Source organism: Perca flavescens, chromosome 21 (genome assembly GCF_004354835.1).
Source record: "Perca flavescens isolate YP-PL-M2 chromosome 21, PFLA_1.0, whole genome shotgun sequence".
NCBI lineage: Eukaryota > Metazoa > Chordata > Actinopteri > Perciformes > Percidae > Perca > Perca flavescens.
This window is the reverse complement of record NC_041351.1, coordinates 7,908,939-7,925,072: the sequence shown is the minus strand read 5'-3', so window position 1 is coordinate 7,925,072 and position 16,134 is coordinate 7,908,939. Positions and strand designations below refer to the sequence as shown.

At 42.0% G+C, this 16,134-nt stretch overlaps 2 protein-coding genes, 1 long non-coding RNA gene and 1 other non-coding gene across 8 annotated transcripts in view; 2 read left to right on the top strand and 2 right to left on the bottom strand.

The window, feature by feature from the left end:
- The window catches only part of LOC114547661 (uncharacterized), a 71,684-nt gene extending 59,461 nt beyond the window's left edge, over nt 1–12,223 (top strand). The window contains exons 2-5 of one of the 3 annotated variants that reach the window (XR_003691251.1): nt 10,150–10,406; nt 10,497–10,642; nt 10,885–10,942; nt 11,863–12,223. This is a non-coding gene — a long non-coding RNA (uncharacterized LOC114547661). Of the gene's footprint in view, nt 1–10,149; nt 10,643–10,884; nt 10,943–11,862 lie in introns of all 3 variants that reach the window. The other 2 variants (XR_003691252.1, XR_003691250.1) reach the window with 2 other exon arrangements.
- fbxw10 (F-box and WD repeat domain containing 10) lies at nt 6,366–13,323 on the bottom strand. The gene is made up of 12 exons (XM_028566934.1): nt 12,684–13,323; nt 11,844–11,996; nt 11,178–11,308; nt 10,871–10,978; nt 10,661–10,767; nt 10,372–10,575; nt 10,136–10,257; nt 9,700–9,854; nt 9,431–9,573; nt 7,798–7,956; nt 7,441–7,688; nt 6,366–7,357 (listed from the first exon to the last, which is right to left on the bottom strand). The coding sequence occupies exons 1-12, from the start codon at nt 13,195–13,197 to the stop codon at nt 6,630–6,632; spliced, it is 2,772 nt and encodes a 923-aa protein (XP_028422735.1). The 5' UTR covers nt 13,198–13,323; the 3' UTR covers nt 6,366–6,629.
- Nucleotides 12,701–16,134, top strand: part of LOC114547657 (histone-lysine N-methyltransferase PRDM9-like) — a 6,325-nt gene continuing 2,891 nt past the window's right edge. The window contains exons 1-5 of one of the 3 annotated variants that reach the window (XM_028566933.1): nt 12,701–12,933; nt 14,726–14,830; nt 14,921–15,016; nt 15,325–15,602; nt 15,740–15,807. In XM_028566933.1, the coding sequence (XP_028422734.1) occupies nt 14,737–14,830; nt 14,921–15,016; nt 15,325–15,602; nt 15,740–15,807 (536 nt within the window). In that variant the 5' untranslated portion in view covers nt 12,701–12,933; nt 14,726–14,736. Of the gene's footprint in view, nt 12,934–12,965; nt 13,393–14,171; nt 14,358–14,725; nt 14,831–14,920; nt 15,017–15,324; nt 15,603–15,739; nt 15,808–16,134 lie in introns of those variants that run through there. The other 2 variants (XM_028566932.1, XM_028566931.1) reach the window with 2 other exon arrangements.
- Nucleotides 13,927–13,997, bottom strand: trnag-ccc (transfer RNA glycine (anticodon CCC)). The gene has a single exon. It is a non-coding gene; the product is annotated as a tRNA-Gly (tRNA).

Sequence of the window (16,134 nt, the reverse complement as noted above, 5' to 3'; positions counted from 1 at the left end):
CTGCCTTTTGCACCGCAACAGTTTTGCGATTCCTGACTCATCCAGCTTGGCACATTAAAATAACCCTGCACACTGAAACAATTATGAGAATAATATGGGGTGTTTTAACAGCTGTAGACTGGGGGAGGGCAGAAGGAGATGCTGCGGGATTCGATGAATCGTGGAATTCCAAGAGAGGAGAGACTTATCACAATACCAGAAGAAAGGTGAATTTCAATATCGAACCCATTGAAAATGAAGGGCTTTAGAAAGACGCTGACTCCTTGTGCCAGTGAAGGATTCAGTAGTGTTGTTTCATCCAGACACTGACACATCCTTGGCACAGAGGTACTAAAATAGGTTGGATTTATGAATATTTTCATGTGAATCTAAAGCATTATAAAGTCCTTTTTTGAAGGTCTGTGTTTTCCCTCAGAGTGACAAATTTCTATACATATGTATCTGTGTCTGTGTAGGCCTATTGAATGTCCTGTTAGGCCCGTGCAGTTTTTGAAGTGACAGACAACTGATTAAAAAAAAGAGATTTTGGACAACCAGCAGCTGGCTAACTTAGCTTAGCATGGGTGGAAACAGGAAAACAACTAGCCTGGCTCTATCCAAAAGGCTAAAAGAGAATTAAAAAAAGGTGAGGGTCAGTTTTTGGTAGCCTTGCTAGCTTGTCTACTTCTACCTTATAAGAAGGTAAACAATGAAGAGGCATATAACACAACTGTCCTTAAAAAATTAGTAAACTTTTCACAGCAAAGAAAAAATTCTCTTTATTATTTCACATGCTAGCAGATTAGCTTGCTATCGTAGGGCTAGCTTTATTACCTCCGTCGTAAACAGCAGTCTGTCAACAGTTTCCCACCTCCCAGCACTTTTAAAGCTCACTAATTAACATATTATATGCTTTTACTTACATATACAAATCCAACTTAAACTACTTTTTAATTAACTATTAATTAGTAGTTTTAGAGGTGCTAGTAGGTGCATCTTTTTAACCTTTTGGACAGAGTCAAGCTGGCAGTTTCCCCATGCTTTCAGTTCAAGCTCAAGATTCATATTTAGCATACAAACATGAGAGTTGTATCAATCTTTTCATCGTACGCTCGACAAGAAAGTGATTAGGCATGTTTCCCAATTTCTTTGAGCAACTACAAGAACAATATTGTTAGAGTAGCAAAGTATAACTACAGCCTTGTCTTTTTGGCTTGAACAGCTAGTCAAGTGCAGTTAGTTAGGTTCTGCTCAAGTGACCGTACGTGCACACACATGTAGCCGAAACACACTGAAAAATCTTTTCAAATCTAAAGTCAATGACAGTTTTGACTTGAGGCCTGCGATGTGTTTCAGCTGCAAAATGTCTGCACGTACGGGGGACAGTTGCTAATAAAGGAACCATTTGTGGCTTTCAACTTTCCTCCTCCAGATCATCGACTGGTCCAGGAGTTTAAACTGGCTCCTTTCCAGCAACAAACTCTTACCTTCAGGTTGCAAAAAAACGTTCATCTTCCTCCTACGGCTACCCCTCGTTTGTCCATGACTGACACTCCTTTCACCACACGAGCCCCTGGGAAAAGCACATAAGACGCTCCACTCCATGACCCAAAACATCTGCTGCTAATACGGGTCAGTTTTATCCCCAGGTCCTCTGAAGAAAAAAAAAATCCTGACAACTAAATGAAAAACACAAATGGCATGAATCAACTAGACTGTGTGTTATTTCCCAGCACTTGTATCAACATGCGAGGGAACCCGCTGAGCTGTGAAAAATCTAAGCTAGGACACCCGTTGGTTCTCCTCGGCTCCAAAAAAGGCTCTTCCTGGGCCAGGGTCAAGCGAGGAGAGAGTAAGAATCCCACTGAGTATTTACTGTACAAACAGCAGTCGAGTTATCATGTCTGGAAAGTGGCATTTGTTGTGACTGTTAGAGGGTGGGTTAAAGAAAGATAGTGAATCCAGCTGCAGGGTAAATAGCAATGAACATTATCAGAAATTTCCTGAGTTGCTTGAATATTCCGAGGATTAAGTCTTAAGTAATAGTGTGAGGTAGACAGTTTGAATAAATGAAATGATAACCTCCTGAGGGGAGACTATAGTCTGCCACATCCATCAGAATTATCATGCAAGGGCAGCAGCAGTTCACCCCACATGGACATTTTTGAATAATGCAAACTAAATAACTCACTTTTCAATAAAAAATGCACCAGCACCCATTTCAGAATCAAACCCCAGCTGTAAAAGCCCCCTTTAAAGTGAGATTTTGTATGTGTGGGCATGCACGTGCAGTTGCTTGGCCCACAAGCAATGGGGGTTTGTTCTTATCAGGTAACGTGCCCTCTCCAAACAGCAAGAGCTCTGCTGGTATCAGGATTCAGAGGAGAGTAAACGCACTCGACATGAGCGAGCAGCTAAATAGTTTGTCAGACTGTGATTAAGTGCATGACTCAAACTATGAGGAAAGCACCGATAAAGATGTCCATTAGCTGTCCCGAACCCTCTCTAACACCGTCCGTGTCTTGCTGAGCTTTAAATAGAAACACTTGTGTTTATTGTGGAGATGTTATTGTTGCCAGTCACCATTTACCGTATGTGACAAAAGACTATTTTTCATAGAAAATTGGTTTCAAATGCCTCCTCTGTGAGTTATCAAGAAAAGTACAATCCAACGCAAGGCCTCTGATCCTCGGTGGCAGCCCTGGACCCACTTAAGTGTTTTGTTCTTCTTCTGTGGTACATGAAGACCTTTTGTAGTCCAGTTTTACAAATCATTTTCTGTTCATTTTTGTGGCAGGAAGTAGAGTCAGATGCCGTTTGTCGTTAACTTTTTGAACTTGTGAATTGCCTTCTTGTTCCAAGGTGCCACCCCCCTCTTACACCCCCCTCACACGATATGCGTCTACTGACCTCTAAATAAGGAAGTTTTATGCAGTTGACCTTTGACTTTTACGTCTCCGTATTTATGTCTGAGAAAATAGTGAAATTATGACACTTAACACTGTCGCCTGCATGTGTCTGGAGCTGCTCTGTGAAGACTGGGGGCCATTGAGACCACAGGTCATTCCATGACACCCTTCTCTCTTATTTAATAGCGACGCACTGAAACACATTCACACTGACGTAGTGCCATGAAAACCTAACAACACCATATTCAACTTGATTGTAAAGCCTGTTATTAAAGTAGTTTTAAACTGCGTTGAAATTCTGCTCTTATTTCTTTTGAGAGTATTCCATTTTAGAGCAACATACAGAGAGAAAGATGGTACGGTGCAATTTTACATGCAATTTACACTGATTACAAGATTGTTTCTAAATAATTGTGAAGTCATACAGTTAACGCTAAACATTATCTTTACAAAGTCAGTCGAAAATACGTAGAAGAGGTGAGACTTGAAACTGCCAAAGCATTGATGATTAGCTGAAACATTCAGGACTAGCCCTAGCTAGCTCTACGAACAGATCTAGTGGGCCCCCCAGAGGACAAGTACTAAACAAACGGTGCTGTCTGTGAATGATGGCACAGAAACATCCAATTTTAAATGTAATGTATGCCATAGCCTCTGGTGTTAAAGCACCGGTGTGTTTGATTTTGTTTTTGTTTGTTTTTGTATAGGCCTTTTGTATAGAATAGGTCTTGCAGATAGAAAATAATCTCTTTGCAATTATCAAAACACATTCCAGATGTCACGCTGTAAAAACAGATGGTCTCACGGTACAATCAATCAATTCATAAATTAAAAAAAAGCTTTAAACTTAATTGAGTAAACAAACAAAAATCACGAGTGAGGAGGAAAAAATCTCTGTACCTTAACAGTGCGATTACACAATGGCTCTTTATATGGAATAAGGCATGTCCATCAACCTCAGCTAATTCAGGTGTCACCTCGGCAGCCCATATCAGCGCTCTTTGACATGTGTTAGCACTGAGCCATCTGTGAGTAACAACTTAACACAATCATCTGTTGGGGGTTAGTCTTGTACATGAGGAGCCAGAAGCCAGCAGTAGCCTCTTTGATCATCTTCCTGATGTGTGGTCACAGTGGTTTCACTCTGCTCTTTTTTGGCCCAATCAATGGCCCTTGAACGCAGCGAGGTCCAACTCCACCAAACAAGAACCTGCCCGCTGCAGAGGTACCCCCGAGATCCAATCAATGAGCAATCAGGTTCCCTCTTATCTATTTGACTTGGCTGGATGTGGATGTAAATCAGTCCCATATCTTAGTAATGGTGTTCCTGTTAATTTGCCTCCCTTCGTTCTGGCTGTATCCCCTTTCGCTTATGATCTCTATCTGCAAATGAGGTCAGAAAGGCATATGGATCTTGTTACTGAATCCTAACAGGGAATGTTTGGAAACAGTGCTGGCCGTGTGGCCTGGCGTTTAAAGCTGTCCCAAGATCAAGGCACTTGTCGTCACTCCCATGTGTTGATGTCACTGCTCCGTCGGGGCCTTGAAGTTGTTCATTATGATCCTTGTTTAAGCTTCGCTTTTAGCTCTCCAGCGGGTCTCCAGGATACAGCACAGTATATGGCTGCCTTTCAGAACAATGTCCAGAGTAGGCTTTCCACAATGGGGAGATTTAGTCACTGTTCTTATCACGAGGCAGTTCCCCGTGAGAATGGTGCAATTTGCATATTCATTGAGCTTTTGATGCCGCTCTCGTTAAATCTGGTAACGGTGTGATATCTGGACAGCTCCAGGGCGAGTCAGCCACCCGTCTGAGTGACATGCAAATACAAAACATGATGCAGATCTTAATTTGGTTAATCACATTCTATATACCATGACTGGCCTGGCCTGGCCTGGACTAACCTATTCTGGAAAGAGGGTTCTAGTCTAAATCGAGTTTAAACCTGCTGCTGACACAGTATCACCAAAATTGAAAAATGAATTTGGCAAATGAACTATGATGCAAATATGCGCCTTTAGAGATGGAGATCGATGTAGAGCAAAGGTCAGCTGGGTCATACTGAATCGTCTTTTGTCGCCTCCAACTCAACTTAAAACCTTCTTTCACAGCGAGAGCAAGTCATTTCTTTCAAGCCTCTCCTCATGCATAAATAAACCTGAACCCTCCTCTCCCCAGCCAACCCTTTGGGCCTGCTAAAGGGTGCAGAAGGTCTAAGAGCATTCCTGCATGAAGACTTTCCCTTTTCTAACTTTGCTTTGATTTTACGCTCATTATCCCCCCTGCAGCTCTGCTGGTCCTGGACAAGAGACTCCATACCTGATAAAACAATGGGGGAGCTGTGCTGCATGGTGAAGCTAAGCCGAGCTCGGGGTGGCAGGAGGGGATTGCATTGTGTCTGCCTACGTCACACTGCCACAGGAGGAAAAAGGGGGAGACCCCATTATCCCCAGTTTTCTGCAGACTAAATTAATTAGCAGCAGAACGCTCCTGAAAGAAGAGATTCTCCAAAGTGGGACGTCTTAGCCAGTCAACTGTTCTCCTCATAACCAATTGTTATTCACGGGTGCCAAGCTGTTGTGCTGCTGCTGTCAAAGCAGAGGACCTTCTCCCTGATCTTCAACCTCCTCGCCCCTAATGATGCCCTCAAGGCACTGGGGCTAGAGGGCAGGTGGCAGGGTGAAGGGTCTGTCTGGGTGGGACAAACTCCTCTCACTCTGATGACTTCACTCAGTGGAGTACCACAGCAGTACAAATCAACAAAGATTTGCTGTTGTTTGATTAGTGAAGGAGTTTTTTTCAAGATGATTCATTAACTGAAGGAAAATTTGTAGTTGAGAATATTTTCTCAATGAAAAAATTTGAAAAAAAATGATGATGATATGCGATTTGCTCTCTGTGCACCGCTAGGTAGGGCAAAGCGCAGCGCAGGTATTCGTCATCAAGGGTGCCAAGGAAGCTATTTACCGTTGCTAGGTAACGACATGCTGTCATCTCATTGGTTGCGCTTTCGAAAGGTCAGCGGCAACTAGGTCAAAGTTGAAATAATTTGAACTTTGAGCGCAGCGCAAAGCGGCAAATCCGAGCGGTGCGCAACGCCAGAGGTAGCGCAGCGACTAGTTGGGCGCCACAGCCCTCCCCATAAGAAATCAGTGGTTTTGCCGCCTATCATGTGTAGGCAGCTTAACTGTTGGAATCTGAGAAAACATGATTGAAAAGGCATTTTTGTAGAGTTAATCCCCAAAAAAGAATGATTTCTGTGGGAAACATACTGTGAAAATACTACTTTTTATGTTCTGAGTTTCGATGCAATCAAACTTTAAATGCAAACTACCTAAAATATGTAAAAGACGCTGCATAAACACTGAATTAACTGTGTGCTTCTCCCTCCTTTTATTAACATTAACAGAATATATAAATGGCCGATACATTCAACTTTAAAAAAAAGAATATTTAAAAAAATGCAACAACAACAAAGTAAAAAAATGCACACTAACAACTAATGATAACTGATAAAAAATCAAGCCATAAACGAACAGATTCAAAATAAAGTAAAAAAGTTAAATAAAATCTAAAGCATACTGCAAATCTACTGTGTAATAACCCTGGGTCCTGGTCCAGCCATAGTCAGATGATACAATACTGACCCCTAGTGGAGTTTTAATGAAACCTCACATTTAAAAAACGGATGTCAAGAACACCCACTGCTCACAAATTATATCATAAAAAAAAAGAACAAATTATGTGACTTTCTTCAGTGTTTTCTCCGGCTTCTTATTCCTGTTGGACAGGTTTTGCTCACAGTTGTGCATGAGATCCTTCTTGGCCCAACAATCTTCCAGCTGGTTCACTGTGAGCAGCCTGAATCCTCCCTGCTCTCTGAATGGACCTTTCACAGACACAGGGCTGATCCTGGGCCAGCGGCTGCTAGTTTTCATGGAGTGCTCCGGATTAGGTAGCGAAATCATGACCATGCACTCAGGAGCCTGTGGCCCGTCTGTGGCACTTGTTGTAAATCCACTCTCTCTCTTGATGGCCCTATGTGTGTCGGCACTGTGAGGCTGTTCTTTTTTAGAAAATGAACAGTCCGGGGCAGTGGAGACATTGCTGCCTTTGATTGTGTTTGCCATTTTGTGACTGACAGCTCTCTTTAAAATTGGAAGACAGGTCTTGGCCCTCCTGGGATGAACATCGTGTGTGTGCCACGTCTGACTCTGCAGGCTCTGCTTCAGGTCACAGTGCAGAGGATCCTGAGACGTGTGAGGGCCCCAGGAATCTCGCAGCCTGGCGTTCCACTCCATGTTGATGCTGACTTCATCCGTGCACTGCGCCTTCTGGATGGCGTTGACCCTGAGGAGGATGGAGTCACGTGTCAGAGGATGATGAAGCCCCCTCCTCTTGATCCGTTCACTCGTTGCCTTCTCACTCAGCATCACTGACTGTTTAGCAGTCGCACAGCGCTCTCTGGCTATGAAGGAAAGGTTTCCCTTACAACAACTCATCTTAAAAACACATTCCGACTGTTTTTGACACATACTTGAGCGTGCTTACCTTGTGCTTGACATTTAGTGGAGCTAGGCAGGAAGCAGGTGTGGTAGTGCGGCTCAGCTCTCTCTGGTTTCCGGTTGTTACGGTCGTCCCTGACAGAGGCGAAGGGAAGCTTTCTGAGCGAAGCTGCCGATTTCTCAGAAACCAAACCCTCCTGAGCCACCACGTCACCTTGGCCTCTCTCTGTGTAATCCCAGAACACTTTGGCAAACTGGTAACGCTTCACACCGGATGTCGTGTTCACTAATATACTGAAGGAAAATGTGGGAAGATAATATGAGAGACAAATGCATTTGAAAACCTTAACACCACACCATAAAAAAAAATAAAAAAGGTTCCATGAGAGTGCGTCTGACTCACCGGTTGTCATGGAAGTGCAGGGACAGTATTCGTCCTGTTTCAGCCTCTGCCCTGATGTCTCTCAGACAATCTCCGGTGAGGAAATGAAATATGCGAATCTTTCCGTCCACACAGCCAGTAATGACACGGAGGTAGACGAGAGTCAGAGATCTGACCTCCCTGCAGAAAAGTCAACTTTTAATTCAACATTTAGGGTTATTGGAACATGTATTAGACATAGACTGTATAAAATATGGATGTAGTCTTTGTGACGTCACTCCAAGGTTACTCAAGAGCCAAAATTAAGCTAAAAAAAAGCTGCTCCCGGCAGCTTTGGCCGTCGCCATCTCGGCGGCGCCTCACGTCACCTAATCTCGCATTGTCAGACCTTCCTCCACAGCGCTGTGGAGGAGGGTCTGGCTAGCCCACACAACATTCCAGGATGGGAAGAAAACGTGCGTTGGTTTATTGGCATTTCTTTAAACCAATCACAGTCGTCTCGGGCATCGCTTAACTCCAGACTCAATGACGGTGCTGCTGCAAAATCGCCTCGGGAAGGAACTTGTTTTGGTGGAACGTGTACGTTCAAAAGTTGTTTTAGTCGTGCAACAGAAAACTCCGATTGGACAGATAGTCTAGCTAGCTGTCTGGAATTACCCTGCAGAGATCTGAGGAGCAGTTAACCACAGTCCTCCGAAATCCACCGGAGTTTAGAATGCCAACACAAAGAAAGCGGAAAGTGCCGGAATTTCCAGCGGCACCTGAACAATCCCGGAAATGAAACGTTGACATAGACTAGACGTCACCTAACTCCCGGTAAAACCGCCTACACATGATCCGCGGTAAAACCCGAGGTAGGGCGCAGAGCAGAGAGGCAAAGCGCAGCGCAGGTATACAACATCATCGCTTCTGGAATTTGTTGCGCCTTAAAAGGTCAACGGCAACAAGGTCAAAGTTGAAATAATTTGTACTTTTGAGCGCAGCTTCATTCAAATAATGGCAAAGACGTGGAGCGTGGATGGAGCTGAGGCGGGCCGAATAAAGCCTACAGTACAGTTCTGGCTTCCTGTAACGGCAGCAACCTGTCACTCAAAGCTACACGCCCTTAATAATGCACACCTTTAGGCCTGAATTTAACTGAAATGGGTAAGTTTAAAAAAATAATAATAATAAAAAAAAAGAGACCAAAAACTTAACTTAATTTTACTTTAACTTAACTTAAGTACTTTTTTTATCACAGGTATCGTACTTTGCTACATTTCATGTTGCAAGCGTTGCAGGGTAAAAAACAAGTCCCATTGAGTCGTGAGAATGGAACAGAAGAAAGATATACATCAGGAAGATAAATCAGCAGCTGCAGCCGAGCAGAAGCTGCAGGTGTGTCTGCGGCTGCATGAGGGCTGAGCACTCAGCTGACACTCTGGAAGAGATGCGTGTTGTAAATGTTTACCTTCACCAGCCCAGAGTCGCCGGGCCTACTATTAAGTGCACAACAATGCAATCGAGTTAAGGATCAAATTCACTTCCTTATGGGTTATGGTTAACATTATCCTACCTCAGCATATTTAACATAAGGGGCTGTGTTCCTGATATTGTTCCACTAGTGTTTGCATGTACTTTCTGGGCATATCAACCCCAGAGGTTTCTTGCTTACTTTGGGTGGCTAAAGGTCATGAGGCGCTCTTTAGCGCCACAGCTGATGCTCCAGGCCATGACCTGACCGCTGCAGTCCCCCGATAAAAAGTGCCATTCGTCGACAAACAGGCACTTCACTGAGCTCCTGTGGGCATCAATCACCTTCAGGAAAGTAGTGCGTTATACAAAAAAGTGAACAAACACAAGTTATTCATTTTACATGACATACTGTAAAAAAAAAAAAGAAAAGTATGTAAATTGTTTTTCACAAATGACTCGCATTCTCACCCTGAGCAACGATGCATTCTCCATGTCCCATATTTTGACAAGGCCCCGATCACAGCTGCTGTAGACCGTCCTTGTCTTGATCCTCACACACTGGACAGGACTGGGGTGCTTGAAATGAAAATCCTCAAAATGCTTCCCTGTGTGTAGACTCCACACTGGCAGTGTGGTAGTAACGGTTTAGTTAACACTGATGTTGTAAAACATACAGACAAAAAGTGTTATCGTGTAACTCCTCTCGATAAATAAACATAATGTACAGATAACAAATGCAAGCAACTGTAATGCAATCATATATGTGCAAGTCCAAAACTAGGGTACTGTTGTATGCCAATAACACTTTTGTTTATGAATGAGTATTAAAACATCCAGATTATCCATATTTCTGAAGATGAAATCTATATATGGCAATAAAATACATCCTTTAAAGGCTGCTAACCTTTTACTATACAGTCTTTGGCTCCTGACACAAGTCTGTCATCGTGGACATCCAGGCAGTTGACGGTGCCAGTGTGACCGTACAGCATCATCAAACACTTGGCATTCTTCAAACTCCAACATCTACAGGTGTGATGAAACAACAACAACAACAAAAAACACCCACCCTATCAAATCTGCGTCAGTCACAAGGAGGAATTTATCCTCATCAGTATCCAGCTCCCATCTCCCCCTCACCTGATACTCGCATCGCTGCTCGCCGTTATCAGCAGGTCTCTGTCCTCGCATAGCAGCACTGCCCGGATGCCGCCAACATGGCCCTTCATCACTAACACGACTTTTGTTTCCGACTCCACATAAAGCAGACGCACCACGCGGTCCTTGGAGCCCATCGCCATAAACGATCCACCTCTGTAGTCCATTACCCGCTGTGGGTCCACTCTGTCGAACCGAACAACAACCTAATTACATCAGTAATGTTTTTATTCCAATGTGCGGAATAAAAAAGGTAAGTGAACACACTAACTTGTCCAGCAGCACTGTGGTAAAGTATGCACCACAATAAACATTGCGCTCTTCCATTTGCACCGTCTTGGTTTGGATTTTGGCATAAGCTCCTTCAAATGGCTTGACCTGTTAAATAAAAAGTCAAAGAACAGACAATTCACATATTGACAAGCATATTTCTTTTGGTACAAAAATGAAATGTACAGAGCTTGGGTGTTGATTTGTTGACCTTTTGGACACTAGGATGAATATCCCCCGTTTCATCATCCTTGACGGGTACCGGGACTTCAACGATGTTGGCGTAAGTAGAACTGACTATATTATTACCTTTGGACATCTAGAACAGAAAAAAAAAACATTACTGTCATTCTCATTAATTAGAAAGAATAACGCCACACTTGTTACATCAAAAACTGTTTTGATTCCATCCTCATCACCAAAACTACAACAACTTTGCACACTTCTAAATATAGAAATCTTTTATGTATGATTTAATATTGATATGACTAAATTACGTAAACATACAAATGCTCCACCTTCATCATTGCCATAATTTGATCCTGAAAAAGTCTTCGGAACTTGATTTCCTCCACTGTTTCCTGTGCTAGTTGCCACCAGTACTGACAAACCTTCTGGCAGCGTCTCAAAGTGGGCTCATCTAACAGACCTGGTAGAAGACACACATGTACAGTTTAATGTCGGCATACGTACAATATTACTAACTGTGAGAGTTTACAGACAAAAAAGTATTTTAGACTTTAGTAATACATCTTTTTCACCTGCAGAAGTCAGTGGGAGCAGGCAAACATTGGTTGCTTGGCAGAGCTTTCTTGTTCTTACATTGAAGGGCTACCCACTTGAATGGGGTGGATTTAACAAGAGCATTCTTGAATAATGAAGTTGCATCCCCATAGTACCATTAGACTGGCTCAGTTTAAGGACAAGGCAATGCACACTTCAGATTGAACATAGAGACAGTGAAAGGTCAACTCCACTACTACTACTCCACTAAAGAAATGCACAAATTAATTTGCAACATGTACAATATTTTATGTGGCATACAAATAACATACCAGAAAACAAATATATCAAGAATACAAATCTGGCAGCCTGCGAACACTGCATGTCTTTCTGTTGACAGTAACACAAGGACTGCATTTCATTTCATTAGTGTGTTACCTATGTGTTCACTGTTGACTTACCTAGTATCCTCTTCGACAGATCAACTGGTAGGCAGCCTATGAAGTCTAGGTACCGGCTGACTCCAGACACGGACTTTGAGGATCCAGGCACCACCATAAGAGCGGGGTCATCATCGCTGACCCGATAATGCCGACTGGTCCTGCGACTACTCGCTGGAAAGGAGCAAAAGTTTATCATAAGGCAAGAAGTATTAATAATCGAAACTAGCAATGCAAAGTTTGTGTGTCTCAAAGCAAACATCTTTTATTAAATAAAGCTCTAAAAGAAGTACACATCAACATTTCACACTGTATATAGCCAACCAATCTGTATTTTTTTCAAGTTCCTGGATATTAAAAACGTATTTAATTTTTCCAATGTTGAACCAGAATGTTTAATGCATTTATTTTACCATTATATACATTCAGTTGCTTTTTGGATTTAAAGGAATGATTAGATATTGTGTAAAACTAATCATCATATCAAAATTGAGTGTAAAATCTCATACATTTTGAACATGATGAATATACAATTTAATTAATTGTAAACTTTTGGTAAAAATAACAAAAGTTACCCAAATTGTACCGGATTTAAATGTGAATATAAAATATTAAGACTTACAATTATATTTAATTTAGATTTTTCTTCATTGAAATTTATATTCTCATTACTATAGCATTATGTTGAGTACATGTCTGCAATGTCTTTTATTTTAAAGTTTTATAAAGACTAAAGGAAAAAGAAAAAGGGAACAGCTGTAACAGTGTGTCCTTTGCCGACATCTAGCGGTAGCCAGTGGGAATTGCAGTGCACGGGTCTGTTGTAACCAAATAAACCAATAAAACGTGTTGTCTTTTTACCATTAAATTGCAGAAAACCTCGTTTTTGTCTGACCAGAAGCACGCTGGTTAAATTAGCCACCATGCGTAACAGTTCCGAGTCACAGAGTGAGAGAAGACGGCAGAGATAACAGGATTTCATCCAGTCAGGGCTGCTGTTGAACCAGTCCCAGATCTCATTCATGTCCATGCCCAGTGGCTTCCCATCCTGCGGCCGGTCTGTCCCGCGCCACGGGTATTCCTCAGGTGAAGTGGGACTCCTCGCCCTGGCGTAAGTTAATAAAGTCCAACAAGTTTCACCCAGCACACTCTGGATGCTTTCGAGCACTTGGATGGTTTTGCAACGTAAAAGCAGCTCCACCATGAACCTCCTCTTGAATTCATCCGACACCTTCCACAAACACCGCGAGGAAGCCGGTGGTTTGGGGGCAAACGCGCAAAATGGACATATCCCGCACATGTAGAGACAACCCTCCGCCGTTTTAGAGTCCAGCTTGCACGCCGACACACTTCTACCAGATTTAACGGACTTCATTTCGACGCTGAAAATAGTTTGTGGTGCTCTCTGTTGGCTACGTCGTTACCATAGACAGTATATAAGGTCGTTACCAGGCAACTGTTGTTGTTTTTTTCCGTATAAAAACCTCGACAAACATCATTCAGCAGGTTGCCAGGCAACAGGTTGGATGCTCTCAAGGCTCAGCTAGCTAGCTAGCTATCGAGCTAACAGGTAATAGTTTCAATCTCCAGCAGAGTAGTGTCAAGTACAAGTCCTGCATTTAAGTAAAAGTACAAAATATTAGCTTTAAGATATAATTAAAGTATAAGAACTTGTACACAATTAACAATTTCAGTATAATGTTTGTTATATTATTGGATTATAAATTATTGATTATACATCGATATAATATTTCTGCTGGTAACCAGCTAAATGTTGTTGTGATGTTCTCAGAAATACAACCTACTAGGCCTGCATTATAATATGGTACAGTATGGGATATAACACATATTTTTGGATGGGATATAAGATACAGTGTAAGGTGCAACGTAGCTAATATATTAATATATAGCCTATTACATTACAGCAATATAGAATATCAATTGTAATATGGCATAGTCTGGTATGGTAAAATATAGTGTAGGCTATTTGCTGCAGTATATAATACAGTGGTACCACAAAAAAACCACTTGAATTATCCATGGCATATTTTAAGGTGCGGCGTGTAGGTGATCATTTTGTTATTAAGAGAAAAGAAAAAAAACGTGCGCCGCCCGGGAATCGAACCCGGGTCGCAAGAATGGGAATCTTGCATGATACCACTACACCAGCGGCGCAGATAAGCGAAGAGGTGAAGACAGCGTTTATATACTCGATTAATAAATTTATTTAAGTTATTGATTTATCGCTAACCATTGTAACGTTATGTATGGTGTGAAATGTTTAGGATAATACTGTAAGATACTGTAACACGTGCGACAGTAGGTAAACTGCAAATAGGTGAATGACTGACGTTGGCACTTTTATTTGGAAAAGAACAGACCTACGTTAATGTGGACTTTTATGCTGAAAGTGCGTGGGATTTATTTTGCTTCCGGGAAGCGTCTTCGGTTTTGGATAGCTAGCTAACCCTAACAGCTAAAACCGGTTTTGAACGATAACGTAGCTATATAACGGATATAGGCGTTGTGATTCGAGTAGGTATAAAGGTTTATATAGATTAATGTAGAAAGTATTAACTGGGAATGCATTGCTCTGTATTATAATGCTAGTATTTATCTTTCTGATGCTTCTGTGATAGCCACATAGCAGCTAACATACTAACTATATGATATAATGCTGTCTTGTTAGCCATAACAAGCTAACTTGACAGCCCTCTTTGAACTGAATGCTATCAGGACTACTTCCCCGTCTGTATGCAATCTAAAGTCGGTTGCTGGCCGATGTTTACCAAGCTAGACTAGCGTGCTAACATAAGCTTTCTAGCTCTTGCTGTAGCCGTTAGCGTTTAGTATGTAATTTATGTGAGCATTTAAGATTCATAGTCTCCATCAACTCCACACAGAGTCTGCACTCATGTCGGGCAGGAGCACCGGTGTGGAGTGGGTTGAGACAACCGAGGAGGTTGTTATAACAGAGTGCATTCCCCCTGAAAACAACACACCTGCAGGTAACGTTATGATAAGTTTGATCATTTCACATTTTAAACTGATAATATGACTTGATTTCACATTCCTAAATAATGCCTTTGTTGTTCTAGTGATTGTTCCTGTTTTAGAGCCAGTAGAAACGCCAATTCAGAAGTTACTGGACACTGTGGGACATGGAGATAACCCAGAGGCCGGTGGTGGCTTTTGTAAGCATCCTTGGGCTTAATACACAGTTTCCACATGATCTAAAGACATAAATATGCCAGAGTACAGCATTCATGTTGTATTATTCCTCCGCCTCCCCATTCCCCATCATTTTGTTTGTTATCATGTGTTAAATAGGTTGTTTTATACTGTGTGTATGTGTGTATATATATATATATATATATATATATATATGTGTGTGTGTGTGTGTGTGTGTGTGTGTGTGTGTGTGTGTGTATGTATGTATGTATATGTGTGTGTATAAAACATGAAATGAAAAGTCCAGTTACTGTGTTCTTCTGTTTTCCAGGTTGTGAGGAGTGTCTGCCTCTCTTCCAGGACCAGAGTGATCCAGCTGACATTAACGGCCCATCTTTTATTCTTGACTTTCCAACGAGCAAGGGTCTTCCCCAGAGGGCCCTCCTCACTCTTCCCTATGGCCTGATGGTAGGCAGATCTAGTATTCCCAGTGCAGGCATCGGGGTCATAAATCATGGACCAGTAGTGTCTCCGGGAATGCACTTTGGACCATATGAGGGAGAAGAGACAACAAGGGAAAATGCAATTGCAAGTGACTTCTCCTGGGAGGTGAGCTTGGATTTGATTTGTACAACTCTCTAAATACTTCATATTGTGGTTATTGCTATATGTGTGTGTGTGTGTGTGTGTGTGTGTGTGTGTGTGTGTGTGTTTTGTCTTGAAAATACTCTTTCAATTTTCTGCAGATTTACAAAGAAAAAGATAAATATGAGTACATTGATGCTGCCAGAGAATCACACTCAAACTGGATGAGGTAATGCATTCAATTCTGCTGTTTTGACGGTTTCTCTATTAGCCTCAGAATTCATTTAAAAGAATACTCGACCAAATTAGCATTGCACTTCTATAACATTCCCATAGTCGCGATGGATAGCTTAGGGGGAAAAAAGTATTAAACTCAATGCAGCCGATTGTCTTTTTTTGTTTTTTATTCCATGCATTCTTTTTCTTTGTCAAAACCTGGCACCTACAGTACATTACCCACAGTGCAACTCAACCGCCAACAGTTCAGTCCGAGATTTGAGTGGGTTATGCAGCATGTGTATGAATTTCAGTGTTTTAGACGCGCTTTGTTTGTTTC

Coding starts and splice junctions, on each gene's coding strand:
- fbxw10 (XM_028566934.1), bottom strand. CDS start 13,197: ATGAAGTCCGTTAAATCTGGTAGAAGTGTGTCGGCGTGCAAGCTGGAC. Junction 10,979..11,177: donor AAATTATGGCAATGATGAAG/GTGGAGCATTTG, acceptor TTTCTGTTCTAG/ATGTCCAAAGGTAATAATAT. Junction 7,957..9,430: donor ATGACCTTTAGCCACCCAAA/GTAAGCAAGAAA, acceptor ACTTTTCTGCAG/GGAGGTCAGATCTCTGACTC.